At 35.4% G+C, this 19,623-nt stretch overlaps 3 protein-coding genes across 4 annotated transcripts; all 3 read right to left on the bottom strand.

Moving 5' to 3' along the window:
* Window positions 1-718: 718 nt before the first annotated feature.
* isg20 (interferon stimulated exonuclease gene) lies at window positions 719-3,753 on the bottom strand. The gene is made up of 4 exons (XM_039647040.2): window positions 3,644-3,753; window positions 2,567-3,234; window positions 1,605-1,805; window positions 719-1,495 (listed from the first exon to the last, which is right to left on the bottom strand). The coding sequence occupies exons 2-4, from the start codon at window positions 3,209-3,211 to the stop codon at window positions 1,196-1,198; spliced, it is 1,146 nt and encodes a 381-aa protein (XP_039502974.2). The 5' UTR covers window positions 3,212-3,234; window positions 3,644-3,753; the 3' UTR covers window positions 719-1,195.
* Window positions 3,754-3,854: 101 nt separating this feature from the next.
* Window positions 3,855-7,134, bottom strand: LOC120459100 (patatin-like phospholipase domain-containing protein 2). 2 transcript variants are annotated; one of them, XM_089127706.1, is made up of 8 exons: window positions 6,871-7,134; window positions 6,398-6,630; window positions 6,232-6,297; window positions 5,494-5,703; window positions 5,130-5,403; window positions 4,916-5,036; window positions 4,767-4,847; window positions 3,855-4,685 (listed from the first exon to the last, which is right to left on the bottom strand). In XM_089127706.1, exons 1-5 carry the CDS (start codon window positions 7,055-7,057, stop codon window positions 5,335-5,337), a joined length of 765 nt encoding a protein of 254 aa, XP_088983832.1. In that variant the 5' UTR covers window positions 7,058-7,134; the 3' UTR covers window positions 3,855-4,685; window positions 4,767-4,847; window positions 4,916-5,036; window positions 5,130-5,334. The 2 variants fall into 2 exon arrangements, with proteins under 2 accessions (XP_088983832.1, XP_088983831.1); XM_089127705.1 differs by having other exon boundaries at window positions 6,398-6,647; window positions 6,871-6,981.
* Window positions 7,135-7,363: 229 nt separating this feature from the next.
* efcab6 (EF-hand calcium binding domain 6) lies at window positions 7,364-19,472 on the bottom strand. The gene is made up of 31 exons (XM_039695177.2): window positions 19,344-19,472; window positions 18,325-18,496; window positions 17,990-18,210; window positions 17,787-17,866; window positions 17,307-17,376; window positions 17,087-17,223; window positions 16,884-17,002; window positions 16,642-16,763; window positions 16,417-16,565; window positions 16,262-16,336; window positions 16,063-16,171; window positions 15,810-15,983; window positions 15,086-15,160; window positions 14,857-15,017; window positions 14,686-14,787; window positions 14,415-14,589; window positions 13,895-14,009; window positions 13,679-13,797; window positions 13,198-13,427; window positions 13,043-13,118; window positions 11,954-12,072; window positions 11,620-11,781; window positions 11,388-11,543; window positions 11,086-11,296; window positions 9,983-10,180; window positions 9,640-9,867; window positions 9,146-9,346; window positions 8,877-9,063; window positions 7,912-8,096; window positions 7,677-7,826; window positions 7,364-7,597 (listed from the first exon to the last, which is right to left on the bottom strand). Exons 1-31 carry the CDS (start codon window positions 19,371-19,373, stop codon window positions 7,475-7,477), a joined length of 4,431 nt encoding a protein of 1,476 aa, XP_039551111.2. The 5' UTR covers window positions 19,374-19,472; the 3' UTR covers window positions 7,364-7,474.
* Window positions 19,473-19,623: the final 151 nt, after the last annotated feature.

Genomic DNA, 19,623 nt, shown 5'->3' with positions numbered 1-19,623 from the left:
GCAAAGGAACACCACCTAGGTCAAACGAGTGACACGATATTCGCGAAATATGTTTAGTGACAACGCAAGTAATGGCAGCTATGCTTTTAGTCACAGGAGAGCTTGTATAATCGTTTACATCGCCAAATCAGACGGCACAAGTGACCACTGAAAAGTCATTTATGGCAGTGTGAAGCACAGGATGGCAAAAACTGAATTAGGAGCATTATTGCTTTGGGGTTGTCTGTGACCATTTACAATTTAAACTACTTTTATCAAGTAATCTTTGGGAGTTCTGAACCATCTACTTGAAGAGAAATATTAACACTACCTCTAAAATCAAATGATTTTGAAGGCCTACATTATAATCCTAAGGAGTTGACGTCACAAGCCACCAATATTATAGATTTAGAGTTAAATTGCGTTTATGTTAAATTCTATTCATGTTACATACAAAGTCATAAAAAGCTAGATCTCAAAGCCACAACATTCAACAAAAACAAACCTGATGCATGGAGATAATCTCCAACCCAAAAGACATTTAATGCAGTCACATACATTGTATATATTCTTGAGTGAAATCTGACTATTTCTAAAGTAAATATGGAATTTCGTGCAAAAAAGTTCCACATGCAGATTTCACTTGTGTTCAATTTCGCCACATTGACCGACAGTAATTTCTTTGTTTAAAAGCGGCAGTGCTTTTTCGACTAACCTTGGTTCGCTAGTGAAAAAGAAGTCATTTCATATCCATAATCTTTATTTAGACATTTTTGTATTTAAACTTTTGACATGAAAGTGTTTTCAGGATGAAGAGCATTGTCAATATAACAATAATGCTATCTGCAACTTCACAGAAAGCATAATCACAGATATCATTGATATCATAACAGGTTGTTAACATTGATCATACAAATGAGAAACTCACAATGGAGTTAATCCCTAAAATACAGACTGTGTAGATTCAAAAACTGTTATTAACTTTAAAATCCCTTTACGAACATCATCAACTTTTACAGTCAAAGTTTAAGTTATTAAATACGTTTTTCCAAGTGCAATATTACAGTTCTACAAATTACACTTCCACCTTTCCTTACTGAATGTTAACATGTCAAGTTTGAGGTTTAAATAACATTAAAGAACAAAGACGATTCCTGGGATTGAGGTTGGCATCGTTATCCTAGGTCTTGGACACTGCCGTCCATAAACTTTCCGTCTAGTACTCATCTTCCACCATCAAACTTTCCGTCCAGTACTCGTCTTCCACCATCAAACTTTCCGTCCAGTACTCATCTTCCACCATCGAACTTTCCGTTTGGTTCTGGTCTTCCACCATCGAACTTTCTGGCCAGTACTGGTCTTCCATGTAGTGCTTTAGGGAGCTGTTGGGGTTTGAATTACGGTCCGTGTTAGAAACCCATGACAGGATGCTTTTTTCCCACTCATCCCCAACCAGCTTGTACAGGTCCATGGCAGCACGAGAATCCTCTACAGAGCAGTGACCCATCCTGCCAGTCTGAGAAAAATATCCAGTTTGTCAACAAGCAGCAAGTAAAGAGAAAATGTATATATACACACCAAGCTTGATGTCCCCATTTTATCTAATTAAAATGACCTGATCTTACCTGTATGGTCCTATTAAGAAGAGTCTGAGCCAGTTTCTTTAAAGAGATTTTGCATTTTTCAGCAGAATTATACAACTTTCGCAGCAAGCTACAGGAAGAGGTATCCCTAATCATTCGTGGCGGGACGGAGATGTCAAGAACCAGGAAGTCATTAAATAAGGCATGGCCAACAATAATCTTCTCTTTGAGGATGCTGGCAATCTAGGGGAAAAAAAGAGCGCATGGTGTTATTTCAGTCATATTCAATGAAATTTAGTAGCAGTTTATAAGCAGGGCTCAACAATGATGTTATGGAGTTACATTAAAGCTGAAAAGTATAATTTCCAGCTACAACTAGGCTATATTGAAAAGCAATAATGTAACTATACAAATATGTAAACCTTTTTAAACTTAAAATGTACTATATTTTTTAGAAATAAATATAAAATATATTTTAAAACAGCTGCCGTAAATTGTAAAAAGGAAACAATAATAAATCCAATATAAATAGAACATAGATAAGTATGAATAATGTATACATAAAATATGAATAATAAATTAAAAAGGTTTTTTATTTAAACTATTTTAACTAAAAGTTACTAAATTACTAAAATGGTGCGGTTAGATTTTTTTACAGAGAACCGCTACAACCCTAGAATTTATACTATTAATTGTATTAATAATAGCTTTAACTTAATTTAACAATATTATATATCCATTCCACTTCCTTTGTTTTTTACATTTTTGTGGTTTAACCAGTGAAACTATAGACAAGGCAATTCAAAATCTGAACTACTGGCCTCAATGAGCCAGCAGGAAAAAAAAAATCCATCAAAACTACTACATCAAAACAATCAAAACTACTACACATTGTAAACCCACCTACACACACACCAAAAAAAAGTAAAAAATAAAATAAAAATAAAGCAGACCTAATAAGCCCACAAGAACAGAATACAGTGGTTTAAAGAGGGTCATCTCACCTCATTTTGAGCATCCTCAAAAGGCACTGCATGTGCTAAATGATGTTTCCTAATGCCACTCCATCTTGTGCGGTAGTCTGTGACTGGATGCCGAGGTAAAATATATTTATCATATATAACACTACCATAATAATTTACAATACTACAGCGTGCCACTTCACTACACCGACCACCAAGTCCAGTGCCGACCATTTCACAGTCCAGAGCTACTAGCCTAGAGTGGTCTATTCCCACACATGGTGAACTCCTGCCACTAGTGGGAGGGCTGGTTTCAGATGAAAAGCCACTGTCCACTTCCCATCTATCAGTGAGAGGTAGTGCAGACTCAGCTTCACTCATCAGTGTATGAGGGGTTAATCTAGGCCTTTTGAATTGCACATGATTTGACTGTTCAGATATAGATTCCAAAACATCTCCATGGTCAATACTCCCCATCTTGTTTTCCAGAAGCTCATCTGACTTTCTTTTCTTTCCTCTTTTCTGGTCACATGACAATTCATAAGTGGAATCTTTTATTTTCTTCTTTTTCCATCGTCTACATCTTTTAGCTTGATTAGAAATAGTGGTTGTTTCTTTGTTTGAGACTGACAAGATGTTTTGGTCCACACCGTGACTGGTGAAGTATTTCCAGGGTAAAGCAGACATTATGTGAGCATGTAGTTTAACAGCTGTCAAAAAAGAAGTTACTGTGTCAATCAACATTTGTGGAGGATGTAGCCTACATATTAAGTTGAGAATCATGACATGAAATCTCTCTCCTAAAAAACTAAATGACAAATAGATCAAGAATAGAGCAATCATAATAAATTATGCAGTTACCAAGTAAGTAAATTGAGATGCACGATCAACATTAACTGCATATTTGACTGTATAAAAAATATGAAAGGAGTAGATGGTCATTTAGCAATGGCTAGCTAATCTTTTAGCAAAGAAACAACGTAATTTGTAGCGTTTACGTTTAATAACAATACATAACTGACATAACACTACATTGTAAACCACTTCGACAAAAACAAACGCTTATTAACATGGTAAAACTTCATATTTGCACACAATAGCACTGTTAGCAGCACATACCTCTGCGTACACGTGGACCCGGTTAGAAGCAGGGAGAACATGCCGAGACTAGACACAAATCCCGCGATTTGATTGGCCTGCCCGTTCGGACTGTATTGCACTCTGATTGGCCAAAACGAATGGCAGCACAGAGCTCCTCCCCTAGGATCTTCCAGATGTTGGACGTAAGGTTGTTTTATCCTTTCTTTTACTTTCTATGGTTTTATCTCTGATTTTAACTTTTCTTTCTGAATGGAAGTCAATTAAAGAGATTTTTTTTAGTAGGCTGAATAAACTGCTGAGAGATAAATGGCAATAATACCAAAGAACAGTGCAGTAGCCTCGTCTGAAGGAATTTGACGACTAGCAAGATACTAAATTTATGACGGAATACTAAATTGATGGCTGGGTTTTACATAATGGCAAAGACAATTTTGTTTAAATATAGCATTATTAAATACAACCCAATTACAATTATAAATTAAATTCAGCGATTATAAATTAAAAATTACATCTCTACCTACCTTGATATCTGTTAATCTCTGTGTTATGACGTGACTTATCATATTATTCGCTCCTTTGCCCGTATTGGAGCGCGTCTCGTGGCGTTTGGCCAGCCACACGATCTTTCACTGTTTTAATCTACAGACACTCCGATTGATGCACATTTGTTTGGATATGGATTATTGAATTTTTAATAATGAAAATGTGTTTGAAATGTTTTTAAATGAAATATTCACAGCTTAAATATTCAACCATGTTGAATTTCAGCCCATAAAAATGCAAGCCTACAATGGATTAAAATGCAAGCATGGTTAACGCAATGCATTTTTTTTTCAACTGGTGCAATTCAACATGCTTTTTGTTTCAAAAACATTTGACATTATTTTACTTTCATAGTTTTAGGCCATTTAAGTGCTGTGATTACATTAAATCATTCAAAAAGGTATTGATATTTTTTTTTCTTCTAAATTTATTCTAAATAGTAATTCGTGCAGGTCAGTGAGTTTAGTTTGAAGATGAGGGGTCTTGAAGAGTTGGACATCTCTGTGAATGTAAATACCTGAAGGCAGAAAATTCTTATTTATATCCATCACACTTAATATTTTGATTATTTGTATAGGCTATGTAATATCTTTCAAACCTTCTTAAGAAAGCTCTCTTCCATATTCGTCCAATCATTCCCATTGTCATCTTACACAGCTCTGGAGTCCACTCAGCAAGTCTAAATTCCAGTCACAGTCTTAGAATAAAATGAAAACACTTGAATATTTACTTGTTTTTGACATATACCTTAGAAGCATGATGTACACCATCTCCACCGGCAGAATACACCACATTAGACAAGAAACCAGTTTCACTGAGAAAAGACATCGTATTTCTTCATTCTCCATCATGCTAGACTTGCAAAACACTAAATGGGGTGAAAAATAGATCAATTTATCCATGTATAACGTTCCGGATTTATGAGTTCATGGTGTCAGATGTCAGTTATTTGTTGTCTCACCCTTTTTGATGGATTCTGGAAGGAAACTTTTAGAATTCCCAGTCACTGTTGGCATGTTTTCACTGATATATTTCTTAGATGTTGGAATATGATTCCATAATCCTGATAATGGCGACCTGAGCGTCAGGAATTCTGGAAAGCAAAACAAAATTGGATATAAACAGCTACACACACAATTACCCTAAATATCAAGGAAGACTGTAATCTACTCACTATATTCTTGTAAAAAAAGGAAAGCATCCTTATATCCATTTTGACACATCTCAGCCAAGACCTTATGAAATACCAAAAGGGTACGTTGGCGTGGTATGGATTTGAAAATGTACCAAGATAATTAAACATAAATTAAAAAAATGTAGGCTACCTCTGGTTCTGGAGGGAAAAATGCAATAACCACTCTTTGTGCATTGATGAAGTTGACATGGATGCTGACGTTATTGTAGTATATTTCATGGAAGTTAAACGGGTTGCCGTAAGGACTGATGTCGCTCTCTCCAGAAAAAGGGGAGATTGTGATTGTTTCTCTCAGACTAGAGAAAGGCATGTTATCACTCAATGCTCCGTCTACATACCTCTGAAAAGCAGATAAAATGGGGAAAAATGGATAAAACTTGAAAAGTACTCCTTCAGACAGAAGTCTGGAGGTAGGACGCATGTCTCGTTCCCCTTAGAGAACAGTTATTACATTCGTAACCCGAGACGTTTTATTGAGAGTTTACATCTCGCAATTCTGACCTTTTATTCGAATTGTGAGGTATAGGCTAAATTTGCAATTTTGACTTAAGTCAAATTCTGAGGGGAAAAAATATTTAGACTGACATTAGCCTATTTCTCAGAATTGCGAGTTTATATCACGTAATTACAATTGTGAGACTTACAAAAGTCGCAGTTACTATTTTATTTTTTTATTCAGTTATACAATGGGACACAACATTTTCTTATGCGAGATACTGCATTCACACCGCTAGGTTTCAGTATCAAGATAATAAGGCCAAGCAAAACATTAAAACTAATAAAAAATGAACGAGTACACATTTAATTGAAAAACTGCAAGCAATTTTATCACAAAATTACAATCAAAAGTCTGTGTTTGGCTACGTACTATTCCATGATAGCTTGGAGGCATCACACCACAATACAGTGGATAAAAGCAGCTACAAATCAGAGCCTGCAGACAGGGAGCAAATTGTAAATTATCAATCCTCATGTCATGAATACTTATCATCAGGAAACAAAAGCCATTTTAACAACAAGGTAGTTGAGTTCACCTGAATGAGATCTTCTTTACTGTCAAACTCAGACACCAACACATTAGTCCCATCTGACACTCGAGTGAGTGACACATACAGCCGTCCACTGGCAAGCAGGTGGGCGTCCTCGGGCAGGTCTCTGCCTAAGATGTTTCGTACTATCTTCAGTAGGTTGAAGGAGGGATGCACAGCACCCAGAGTGCCTTTCCGAGCCTCTCGGGACATTTCCAGCAGATTTTCACAGCATTTGGCTTCAAAATGGAATATCCTTTATTACCACAAATTCGAATCAATATAAAAATAATCAAAATGTGTAACATGGGCGTGTGTTTCTATCCTTTATGATTTGTATATTTGGATTTTAAAACTACTAGCCCATTCAATATTATTTGTTTGTGTTTGTGTGTGTAAAATGTGACTCATCCATGAAAAGTGCCTTCCACACAACTTTTTTTTATCTTTATAAACCACAAATTATTGTTGAAACGTACCTGGAGACATTTGGCATGCTATCACTGCACCCATCAGAGCACCAGATGAAGCCCCACAAATCTTTGTCACTCCCTTAAGAAGAAACTGGGCCCGTTCGAATAAACAGCTATATACTCCACAGTAGTAAGCCATCAGAAATCCACAGCCGGCAAAAGAGATATTCCATTCTTTAGCAGACGCCTGCATGTTTTTCAACACACTGTATGAATCCCTGAGGTTACGCAGTGCAGGTGCTAGAAAGTGATTGGTCAGTCGTGAGCACCGATCTGGCAATGCTCTAATATTGCGAAACAGAGTGTTGCAATCACAAGGAACACAGGGAAAAACATTATGTGGGACATTGCTAGTGAAAACATTAGTGATCTTGAACGCAATGATTATTTTTTAAGCACTTTCAAAAAAAAAAAAGTTTTATTAAAAATAAAAAAAATATTAAAAATATTATATTTTTATGATTATTATATCTTTCTATATGAATAAAAACAACAGAAATAAAGGATCACAATAATCAGTTTATTTTGTTTAATGAAAACATTTGTGACATCAGTGCAGCTAAAGCAGTGTAATATGGCACTCAAAACTAATAGACAAAAGAAAGTGATCTCATTTTAGGAAAATGCGCAGAAAATCATTGTATGAAATCCTCCCAGAAAGGTTACCGTCAAAAAAAGATGTGAAATGAAAGAATTCTTCCTCTGAAAGATTCACGCTGTACTGTCTCAGAACCTGAAAAACAACAATCCAAAAGATGCATAATTAAATACAGGACGTGGACTGTTTTTAAGCACAAAATAGTGCCTTGTACCTTTCTAAAGTCCTGAAGAGAGATCTTTCCAGTGCGTTCTTTGTCAAGGGAGGTGAATTTTTGCCTCATCTGCCTCCAGATGAGCTGGATAGGCCTGGAGATTCTCAGCATGGCTTCAACACACTGACCACTAAGTGAACTGGGATTCATCTAAAGGAGGAAGTCAGAAAATGCTGGATGAACTACAGCTGGCCTATAACCAATCAAGATGGCATTGGCATTGCAGTGAACTCACTGGTGTCGTGGGGAGCTGCAGTTTGAGTCTGTTGGATGAAGTGTTGACCTGAGGGCTGAACATGAGCACAAAGTGCCGTAGGAAGTCCGGGTAAGAGAGACGTCCGCTGTTTTTGATGTCATATTTGACAGCCAGCAGCTCAAACTCAAGTGGACTCAGCTCAATATGGAGGCCCTGGAGTATCTCTGCAAAGCATCAGTTCAAATTCACCATTTACAAACAACATTGTGACAATATATGACAATGTTTCCATTGTCATTTGCCATTTATTATTATTAGGGGTCCTGCACTTTTTGACAAATTAATTATATATAATATATTAAAAAAGTGTATGCATATATACTCTATATACACTTATACAGTTGTATAAGTATATATATGTATATATATATATGATTATAAAATAACAATTATAGAATTTTATATCAATGAAAATACAAAAAAAAGGATATATAATATATTTCATGTTATTTATAATTATATAAATATGGATTTGCTAATCAACCATTAAGGAAAATTAGTTTAAATGCATCTATTTTATTCATTCATATATTTTAAAATTGTATTTTGTTATATTGAAAAATACATACATACTATATTATATAAAATCATTATAATTCAGATGGATTCACTGATAAAAATTAAGTTAATTCAGGAAAATAAAATAATTTCATGACTTTACCATGATTTTTTAGTTGATTAAAAAAAAATTAAATAATTGTATAATAATTATACAAATTATGTATAATATATATTTTTAGCACATTTTATATATATCATGATATATTTATATTATATACATTTATTAAAGTTTGTTTATTAAATTTAATTATCTTATATTGATATAAAATCATTATAATTCAATAATAATCATTCATTGCAAAATATTTTTTATGACTGAGTATTGCATGGTTGAAATGTGCTGTGAACGATAAATGGATATAAATTAGGCCTCAAACATGTACCTAGGAATATATCCACATCTATCTCCCCTGTTCTGTCAGGGTCCGCCTGCCTGCATCTCCTCTGAATGTGCCTCCAACAGTCCTGGATCCTGGAACGCACCTTCATCTCCACATCCTCACAGTTCAGCAGTGGCGTGGACCATCTGCCCGCCGTGGAGGGCCTCTGAAGCCGCTCGGAGACTGATGGCTGCGAGATACAAATGACACTGGAGACACTTGGAGAAAGTAAACAACCAATATCAGCAAATGAAGCAAGTAATGCACTGTACCGTAGAGCGTGTAAAGGTGCAAGGTGCTGTTTTGGGGCGTCTGAGGGATGCTGGTCTCTCCAGTGTTGATCTTGCTGAAGCTGGTAACGATTTAGCAACCTTTTCCAGGCCTTTCTGTTCTCCACTGAACTTTTTCAGGAACTCTCGATATTTCAGGTTTCCAAAGCCATTAACTGGTAGCATTTTCCACAGGCTTTGAAACTGAAAGAGTTGATTGTGTTTCAAGCAATTGAAGGAACTATTAAAGATGTTCATGTGGTACACTCTTAAATAAAGGTTCTTTATTGGCAGCTATTGTTCCATAAAGAAACTTTCCATTGCAAAAAAAGGTTCTTAATATTTTTTTTAAATGCTCTTCTTTTCACTGAAAAATTCTTTTGGGGAACCCAAATGGTTCTTCTATGGCATTACTGTGGAAGGCGTGCACTTAAATGCATTGGATGTGCACTTGTACTTTAAACCTTTATAGTATTTGAGAGTGTACTGGAAATTACCTGGTCGTCGGTAAGCCTCATGAAGTGACGATCACAAATGGTCTTAAAGTCCGTTTTGGAGATCATGTTTATATTGGCGTAGTCAACGTCTGCTATCTCCTTTGTTATAGTGTACATGCGGGCCGACACAACCTCCTGTATCCGCCTCAAAATGTCAGAGATGACTAAAGGTCGGGTCTGATTAGGAAAACGCATCTTGTGGATTTTCTTCAGCCATTCATCTGCTGTCTGTTATAAGGAATAGCCATTTTAATATACGCCATATGCAACTAAGACCATTCTACATTATGGTGATTTGATAGAGTGAAAAAAGTCAAAACGCGACCATAAAACAATTTCTGACCTCTTGAGTGTGGAGGTTGAAGACTTGGAGGAAATTCTTCCAGTCAACCATAATCTCCTCTCCTTCACTCAATCTCATTTCAGACAGCAACCTCCTGAAATGCACATCTGAGAGACGCATGCAGAAATGGTCCAGCACTTGCCGAAACTCTGTTTGCGGTATCATACCATCTCCAGTCTTATCAAATGCAGAGAAGGCCTAGACAAGTAAAACACAGGAGCAGTTTTTCAATGATTTAAAAAAAAAAGTAACGTAGTTTTTAAAAAAATAATACATCAGATCAGCACGAATTATCAGTGTTTTTAAAAGAAGTCTCTTATGCTCATCAATCCTGCATTTATTTGATCGACAAGCTACAGTTATATTGTGAAATATTATTACAATTTCATTCTAGCTGAATTTTGAGCAACCATTACTCCAGTCTTCAGTGTCACATGATCATTAAGAAAATGCTACTTTTGGTGTCAATTTTATTGTCATTTAGATACTATTAAAGTTTTTAATATTTTTAATATATTTAAAAAAAATTATTAGTTTTATTTTATTATTTTTTATTATTTCATTTTTTTTGTAGTTTTAGTAAATTTAGTTCAACTATATGAAAATGAGAAATGTTGCCTTGACAACTAGCTGAAATAATATACGTGTATGGTTTTTACACTAAACTGTAATATTATATATTATATTATTTCAAGCAACAAAAATGTTTTTCATGGTTTTAGTTTTATTTTAACTTTAATAACCCTGTTTGGCACTCAAGAAACATTTTCTTATTATTTCAATGTTAATATTTTTAGAAACCATAATACATCAGGAGTCTGAATAGAAAGTTCACAGTAACACAATTTGATTGCAACAGAAATCTTCTGCAACATTATAATTTATATATTTAATGCATACTGAATTAAAAACACAAATATGTATACATATATATTATTGTAAAATATCTTTTAATTTAAATAAATAAAACCATTCATACAGATTTAGTACCTATTCCTTTAAATCAAGAAGAAATTTTTCACACAGCTTTTTTTTTTTTTTGCAGAATTTATCCAATTAAAACATCTCTAGCAATATTAATATATTTCATAAATAGTCTGTACCTTGTATAGAGTATCTGAGGAAGCAGTAATCAGCTCTTTGACTCTCTGTATGGCTTTGTCTGGGCTCAGCTCCTCAACATCCTCCACTGGTTCTGGAGAACCCATAGTTTGAGGAGGGTCAACTGTAGTCCCACTTGAGACTGGAGGTCCAGTGAGATGTTTAAGGAAATCGAGGTAAGGCAGCTCCTTCAGACAAGCATCGAAGCCAAGGCTGAAAAATCAAGAGCACAGAAGAAGAATAATGCAGTGGCTGACAACACTTATCACATTTTGAAATGAACATGTCTGTAATGGAGGGTTACAGGTTTAGTAGACATGTGAGCTGTGTTTCTGTCAGTTGAAAGCCATTTCTGTGCAGGAGAGAGAGCAAGTCTGTCACAGTCACGTAACCATCTTTGTTTTTATCCAGAACCACAAGGCTTCCGCTCACACTCTCAAAGTCACTCCCGATCCACTTCCTTCAAACACAGATAGATTCATGTGACACTATGTATGAGGAGAGTGTTTATCCGCCATTAGAGAGACCATTCTTACCTAAGATTTTGTAGCATAACCTCTAGATCAGGTGTTGTGGAAATCACCGTCTCTGTGAGTTGTTCCTGTAAAGCGTCCGACTGACTGTCTTCATCCGATGTGGCTTTAAGCTTTCTTAAAAACTCTGTCTGAGTGAGGAAGCCCTTCCCCTCCTCATCATATCTGTGGGAGAGTTTTTTTTAGTTTTATTTACAGCAGATATTAGACATCTGAAATGTTTTAATTTTGCCATTTATGTATTTTAGTACTGATTCTGGATCAGCTGTTAAATGCATTGAGGAACTCATACACACATTAAAGTGAAATATAATGTACACACAAGTATGCTGCTTACCTGCACCACAGTTTTTCAAACTCATTTGGTGTGATAGGCATGGAATATTTAAAAAGCATCTGCTTTAGATCATTTTTGGTCATGATGCTTTCACTATCGTCACCCAACTGGCAAAAGACCTGTCAACACAATTATTAAGTGCAAAGTTTAGTTTAAAGGAGCACTCATTCATTTTTACCTAATTTTTATGTTATAAAAACGTTTTTACATGGAGAGTTCTCCTCACGGGAGCCGCCATTTTGAGCTCATATCAGTCAAATACCGCTCAGTTTATCTTGCTAAAAATAAACACATCTTTGCTATGCTATAACCAACCCCTGACTGTTAATAATACATTTCTACACTGATTTCTACACTTTCCACACATTGCTATATGCTTTGCATTATGCTACAAGCTATCCAAGACAGCTGTCACATAGCACTAAAAATAATGATGGGAGACTCGCTTCGAATCAATTGAACCAATTGCTTCGCAAATGATTCACTGTTTTGAAGCGCAACATGCTGGTGACCCCTGCTGGTCAGAACAGTGTAAATGCAACACAAATTTTAAGTTATTGAAAGTAAAATCTATCAAATGCAATAAAGTAATCATCATTTAAGATTAAATATTAAGTGTCAGTATAATGTAAGTGTTCTTTAGTTAGTATTTTCAGGGCTTGTTGTTTGTTCCATTGCTCAGCTAAACAGCTGAATTATTCCTTTTAATTAAACCAATGTCTCATTTAATGTCTAAAAATGTATAAAACTGATCAGAGATCAGGTAAAACCTATAGACACTTGTTCAATGGTTCGCTGCTGGGAACATGTGAATCCTCAGTGAATTGGTTCACACCCATGGTTCACACAGATCGGCGGTGAAGTATTGAAAGTATTGACAGTGAAGTGTCTATAGGTTTTACCTGATCTCTAACAGTAATAATGTAATGAAGCCGCATTTACTGAATCACATGACTTTGGCAGTTTGATACACGCTCCAACCCACTGATTCGAAACAAAAGATTCATAAAGGTATCGAAGCTTTATGAAGCAGTGTTTCATCGCTACCAAAAAGTGCCCTTTTAGTAAGCAGGACAGGATGGAGATTACCTTTGAGAGCTCTGAAGATCTTTTGTCTGCAATGGCTGCTAGATAGTCATGAACTTGGTCACATGCTTTATCAAGTCTGAAAAACATGAATTCTTGAGCTGTTAGCTTTACAAAAACAGCTAAGATAAATATAAGGATTAATTCCAGGTTCTTACAAGGTGTTATCATTTTGATGTGATTTCATCTTGCCACTAGAGAGGACTTTGTTGTAGAACTCGGTGTAGTTGAGTGTGGTGCCAGGCGTAAGGTCCAACAGTTCGAGCAATCTCCGATATTCTCGCTCTAGGGTTACAAACATCAGGCTGTCAAACAGAGTCCTGAAGTCATTCCGATTAACTATACCATCTCGGTTCTTGTCCATGAAACGGAAAGCGGTCAGAGCATCCTGCAAACGAAAGCGAGGTAAAAATGTCTTAAGCAGTGGGACATATTCTGCCACAACTTAAATAGTGTAAGTACTTAGCCTAACATGAGAAAGAGTAAATATAGAGTGGCCTAATATGTATTTAGACACTTTTTTATGAAATTCATTGCATTACAAATATGTATACATGTACAAAAACATACTGTTTATTTTACTTTATAAGTAAAAAGATTATTTAAGTAAATAAGTAGAATGATCTGTTGCTTCGATACCCCATGATATTCCTTGATCCTCTTTTTGAGCTGACCTAGACAATCCTCTGCAGTCAAAAGTGTGGAAGTTTGCACATTTTTTGTCTGTCTTTCTTTGTCCTTTTCTGGTATTGTTACTTCTGTGGTGAAAAGAAATGAGAAAAAAATTACGTTTTACCAATTTGTGCCATTGTGTTTGTGTTAAGAAAACAGTTTGTGTGTTGTGAAATATCAAACCTTCAAATTTGGCCACAAATTCAGTAACAGAAATCGGACCCAAATTAAAACCAAGAGACTCAATAAGCGTCTGAAACTGGGATCCCTCCAGGAAAATACCACAATCATCCAGAATCTTAAATCAAGAATGACATGAATAAATGTAAAGAACCCATTGTTTCAGATGAATGAATGAATGAATTTATTTATTTGATCAGGGACAATGCACAAAAAATCATTAATCTAAGAAAGAAGAGATGACATGTGCCAGGTTATAGCAAAAAAAATGCTAGTTTCCGCCTGCAGTCCCTGGACAGGTTGATGGTATACTTACAATAATTAAAAATTATATACAAAATTATAATACACAGTTGATTCGAACACAGAAGCGACAGAAACACAGAAGATATTAACGAAGATAGAAACACAGAAGATATGTAACACAGAAGATATTGCATGAATGTTGCAATCAAAATTATACTACCTCTAATGAGTTTAACCAAATTATAAACAAAAAGTGTGAGCAGATCTCAGGCCATACCTTACAAAAATCTCTCAGAGTGAGCGCTGCTGTTGAGCTTTTCCTGCTGGACATCAGATAGTCCTGAAGGGTCATCCCACACCTCTGACAGCTGTCTTTGAGTTTCCTCAGGACAACATCTTTTACTGCTTGTGCTTTTATGTTCAACATGCTGGCTTCATGTTCCCTTTCCTTCCTGTAGTATACCAAAAAAACATTTATCATATGAGATTCCTCATCAGGATAGGGTGTTGCATGTATATTACTTCTCATGTTCATTGACTATACAGACCTCTCACTCATTCTGATGCCTTCATTCTTTTCTGGAACACCCAAGCTTGTCAAAAACATCTTGTAGTTTACACCCCCACCCCCCAGAAATGGTTCACAGAGCCTTGACAGCAAATAGGAGAAATTAGTCAGTATCCAGAGGTAAGCCTGAGGCAAGAAAAGTGAGACTCACTTGCTGAAGTGGGATTCAGACAGTGGCAGTCCGTATTGTTGGATCAATCTCCTCAGGTCTTCTGGTGGGATGATGTCACTCTGGTTTTGGGTTGTGTTGGTGATAGATTCGATTAACATGTCATGGTTCTCAGAGAGCTTCTCCTTCAAAATTCCCTCTACCTGTGGAAATCATGTATGTAAAAGAACTAGTATAAAAAGACTGTAAAGTTACTTTGCAAGTTACTTACTGTGTTCCATGTTGTTGTTGCTGTGGAAGGCAATGTGTTTACCCATGATGGAGACTTTTTATTGCGTTTGGGTGTCTGCAAGAATTCATGCACAGAACAGGGGTTATTTTTAGATTCATTTTAAATGTGCGAATCACTTCTGTATGGGAGAATCTGTCAAAACCTGTCATGAAAAATATTAAGAAATTGTATTTTGCATAAAGAAAAACCAATTCACTATTTTGGACACTTTTTAGGACATTAGGACCCACTGTACCCATCAATCTGTATTACAGTATGGCTCTCTTAGTGTGTCTCTCTTAGTATTTTGTAATGATTCTCATTGCAATATATCGTTTTACTTCATTGTATTTTTTTTAATAATCTATGGGAGTTTTAAAAAAATGCATCTTAATTTTTTTATGTTATACAGTGATCAGAATGGGAAATATTTGTAGTATTTTGCAGTAATGAGAATAGGGTAAAATTAGCTTAATTGTCCTAAAAATTGTCACAATGCAAACAATCCAAAGGGTCCTAATTTAAATATTTCAATATTTGTTTTTTTTTGTTTGTTTTTATTTAAGGTTAAAATGTAACCCAAATACACACACACACACACACACACACACATATATATATATATATATATATATATATATATATATGAATTTTGCAGTAATGAGAATTGGGTAAATTAAAATGAGCTGAATTGTCCTCAAAATAATGTCAAATGTTATAATACCATGATTGGCCTTTTGTTTTGGAGGAAGTCCAGGAATTGTTGGTAATTTATGACATCTGTATGTTCCACATCCAAGACATCAACAAGAGCTGTGAATTGCTCATCGGTCAGATGACAATTCAGACTCTCCAGGACCCTGTATAGTTCATCTCTACTGATAAAACCTGTTCTGTTCTGCAGAAACAATGATCATTATTCTGAATAGTTACGATTTAAAGCACAATTAGTTTTTTTTCTGAATCAAAAAACATACTGTATCAAAGTCCAGAAAGGCTTCTGTGAGACGACGCTGATTAAGAACATGTTGACGAAGTCTTGGTAGAATTGCTTCAATACTGCTTGATTCTGGAGCAGAATCTTTCCTGAGACATTGCAAAATATTTGCGTAATCAAAGCAGTGTGTTATAAATAATATTGATAGGACCCAAACAATAACTGTATGGCCAACTTACTGTGCAGTTATGTCATCTTTGAACAATCCAAGAAATATTTTCCATTGCACAGGCTCTGTGTTACCCACTCCAAATCTGTCACAGTAAATGATCACTAGATGAATTTCAGAACTGCAATCAGGTAAATACATAAACGACTTGTTAAAATCTCATACCTGTTTAATAACTCTTTGAATATAATATCATCCATGGGAAAGAGGAAATTACTGAGGACAGATCTGAGATTCTCTTGGGAGACAAACCCACTGTCTGTGATATCAAATGCCTGCAGAGCTTTTTCAACAAGGCTATGATTTGTCTTGATCTGTAAATCAATCAAAGTAGAAAACTGATTTTAATGAAATGCTCATTTGAGATGAAAAATAATCCGTCATACTCACTTTACTCAAAAACCTGGTCTGGACTTCATCCAAGGTGTCCCTGGATTTGCCCGAAAAAGACCTTACGCTTGTCTTACTTTTAGGTCTTGTTGTAGTGCGACTGACAGCATCCCAATTCAGCGCTGAAAACAAAGAAGAAAAACTATTTACATATATTGCATAAATCTAAGCATACATTTGAAAGAATCAATAATTTATTACTGTCACTTTTATATTACATATTTTATTTTGAATAACGGTACCCAGTTGTATAGAATCTGGTGCAATTTTTCTATAGTTTTCACAGTCAACACCAAGCTGCTCAAGAAACTCCTTGTAAGATATTGTGTCAGCATTATTCATGTTGTAATGTGACCATAGTCTGGAGGAAAGACATAGACACAAAATGTTTAGTATTCCAGGAAAAACAATAGGCTAACACATCAAGAGTTGTGACCACCAGGACCTGTAAAATTCCAGCTGAGTCATGGGAAAGCAGTATCCTTCTAGCACTTTACGCAGCTCATGTTGCTGTATCTGTCCATCACTGTTGAAGTCAAACAGCCGAAAAGCCCTGGTGATGTTTTTCAAATTGCCTCCGATCTGAAATGATGATAATCGTGGATATTACACGCTAGCATCTACAGGTAAATACTTAAATGAAATGTATACCATATCACCCGCACCATATCTTTCAGACGACACTGTAGTTCTCCAAGTGACAAGTTTCTGTGACTTTCACTTCTGGGTGGGATTCTGTTAAGAGATTATATATAAAGAAATATTATACACTACCATTTAAAAGTTTGGTGTCAGGTTTTTGATCAAAGAATTGATCAAAAGTGAGTAAATACATTCATAATGTTACAAAATTCTGTTCTTTTGAACTTTATATTCATTAAAGAATCCTGAAAAAAAATAACAGTTCAAATAATATTGATAATAACACGCAAATGTGATTTGAGCATCAAATCTTCAGTGCGACACTGAAGAATGGAGTAAATTTGTTAAAATTGTTAATATTTCAGAATATACTTTTTTACTGTATTTTGATCAAATAAATGCAGCCTTGGAGGGGTAATGAGACTTTACTTTTTTTTTTTTCAGCAGAGTATAAATTAAGTAAATACAATAATTGAGAAAATATCTACAAAAGCATATATTACCTGCCCACAGAAGATGAAACCTTGCAGTATCTTCTGAGAAACTTCATATAGGGAATTGTTCCATTTTCTCTTAAGTCAATCTAATATAAATATATTCATGAAGTTGAAATGAAAAATGAAGATGAAAAATCACTGCCTTAGTAAAACAAAATAACAATAAGTGCACTGAAAGTGGTGACTGTTGTAATTCTAAACAAACACACCTCAGCCAACAGACCCTCAAACTGAGACTCGGTGAGCGGAACCAGAAAGCCTTCAATGACACGTCTCAACTCTCCTTTGGTGACAGTTTTGTTCCCTTCTTGGTCAAAGGCTTCAAATGCAACCTTCAAGTCATCTTTTCTGTCTTTGAGTCTCTCCAAGAGTATGTTCTCAATGTCCACCAAAGAAAGGTTTTCATCTGCCACTGACTGCACAGAAGAGGCTGTAAAAAAAAGAAGAAAGAAATGAAATAGAAAATCTCCTCAACAAAATGCTTTTCCATCATTACCAAAATAATACACATGAAAAACAACTAAATTAACCGCATAAACCCTACCAGAGTCAGATTTGAGAGTGTTTCTCCTTGAAACACTTGAGACACTCCTTGAGAATTCTCCTGTGGAAGTTCGAGATGCACTCTTGGCTCTAGGGATGATGGTGAGCCCTTGTGTTACAGGCCTCAGATCTATATGGCCAGAGATTTGAGGCCTCTCTGCTGACTGTGACACCTGAACATAACCAATATAACATTTTGTGGTAAATACTGTAGGGGTGTAACAATATATTGTGTCACAATACAGTATATCGCAATACAAAAATGCAACTATATGTATATTGGAGATAGAGGCATGTATTGTGAATAGTTCACCCAAAATGAAAATTACTGTGGGTGAAAAAATTCAGGTTTACAGATTTTTAATGTCAGTAACACATTAAGCTACTATAAATAATGATGATAAATAAATGTATAATAATGAAATGGGGGAATGTCTTATGTTACCAGTAAAAAGTGGCCAACATTATTTAAATATATCTAGTCAGTGACAGAGTGCAAGCATATTCTTCTAAAATAATTCTGGATCTTCAGCATCAGAATCATGAATATTTTAATTTATTTTATTTAGGTTACCAGCAACAAGTCCAAGCATGTTCATTTTCAAACCCAATGAAATAACAAATATAGCATTTAATCAACAATAAAAAAACAATTGTTAACCTTTTACGTTACATGTCATGTCTACGTTACATGAGTATCGCGATAATACCATATCGTCAGTTCATATCGTGGTATCGAATAGTGAGCTGAGGGTATCGTTACACTTTACACCCCGGTTACACCCTAGTAGTAAAGCTTTTTTGAGATAGCTTTTGTTTCCTTTTTTATTTCCTTCATCTTTTTTATTGTATATCTATTACAATATATTATAATCCACAACGTTTTTAAATTACTTGAACAATGTCATTATTAAGGAACAGTAGCCTCATAAGACTAAGACTGAGAACCCATTTCCTTGGTATTTAAACTAAGCAATTTTTCTTCCAGAAATTATAAAAGTAAAATCTCTTCATACTAACCCAACTTTCCACAGCTGACCTCGGACGCATTCTCGTGTTAAATTCGTATTTAGACTATCGGTGTCCAAACTAAAGACGACAACTTTTGTTGCCAACCAGTCAACCTTTGTAGCCACAGTCGAGGACGCTCCGCTGTTCCCATGGATATGGTGTGGCAATAGGCTGTCAGTCAGGTGTTGGCCCAGCCTACTGAAAAAAAATTTCACAAAACATTTTTTCAAAAGGATATATACCAACGGATAAGTAGTGCAGATTAATTAAGATTAATTTCGACACATAA

This window comes from Pimephales promelas, chromosome 25, assembly GCF_988280905.1.
Source record: "Pimephales promelas chromosome 25, fPimPro1.hap1.1, whole genome shotgun sequence".
Lineage (NCBI taxonomy): Eukaryota > Metazoa > Chordata > Actinopteri > Cypriniformes > Leuciscidae > Pimephales > Pimephales promelas.
The sequence above is the reverse complement of the archived record's forward strand: the minus strand, read 5'-3'. Positions and strand labels throughout refer to the sequence as shown.

What these genes read in the sequence shown, in the direction of transcription:
- isg20 (XM_039647040.2), bottom strand. Translation starts at nt 3,211, where the DNA reads ATGTCTGCTTTACCCTGGAAATACTTCACCAGTCACGGTGTGGACCAA. An exon ending in TTGAGGATGCTCAAAATGAG is followed by an intron (nt 1,806 to 2,566) that starts GTGAGATGACCC and finishes TTTTTCCCCTAG; the next exon opens with ATTGCCAGCATCCTCAAAGA. An exon ending in TTCTTAATAGGACCATACAG is followed by an intron (nt 1,496 to 1,604) that starts GTAAGATCAGGT and finishes TATTTTTCTCAG; the next exon opens with ACTGGCAGGATGGGTCACTG.
- LOC120459100 (XM_089127706.1), bottom strand. Translation starts at nt 7,057, where the DNA reads ATGCAGGCGTCTGCTAAAGAATGGAATATCTCTTTTGCCGGCTGTGGA. An exon ending in AGCATGCCAAATGTCTCCAG is followed by an intron (nt 6,631 to 6,870) that starts GTACGTTTCAAC and finishes TCCATTTTGAAG; the next exon opens with CCAAATGCTGTGAAAATCTG. An exon ending in TTTTCCCTCCAGAACCAGAG is followed by an intron (nt 5,404 to 5,493) that starts GTAGCCTACATT and finishes GTATTTCATAAG; the next exon opens with GTCTTGGCTGAGATGTGTCA.
- efcab6 (XM_039695177.2), bottom strand. Translation starts at nt 19,373, where the DNA reads ATGCGTCCGAGGTCAGCTGTGGAAAGTTGG. An exon ending in TTGAGGGTCTGTTGGCTGAG is followed by an intron (nt 17,867 to 17,989) that starts GTGTGTTTGTTT and finishes TATTTATATTAG; the next exon opens with ATTGACTTAAGAGAAAATGG. An exon ending in ACCAGATTCTATACAACTGG is followed by an intron (nt 16,764 to 16,883) that starts GTACCGTTATTC and finishes CTTTGTTTTCAG; the next exon opens with CGCTGAATTGGGATGCTGTC.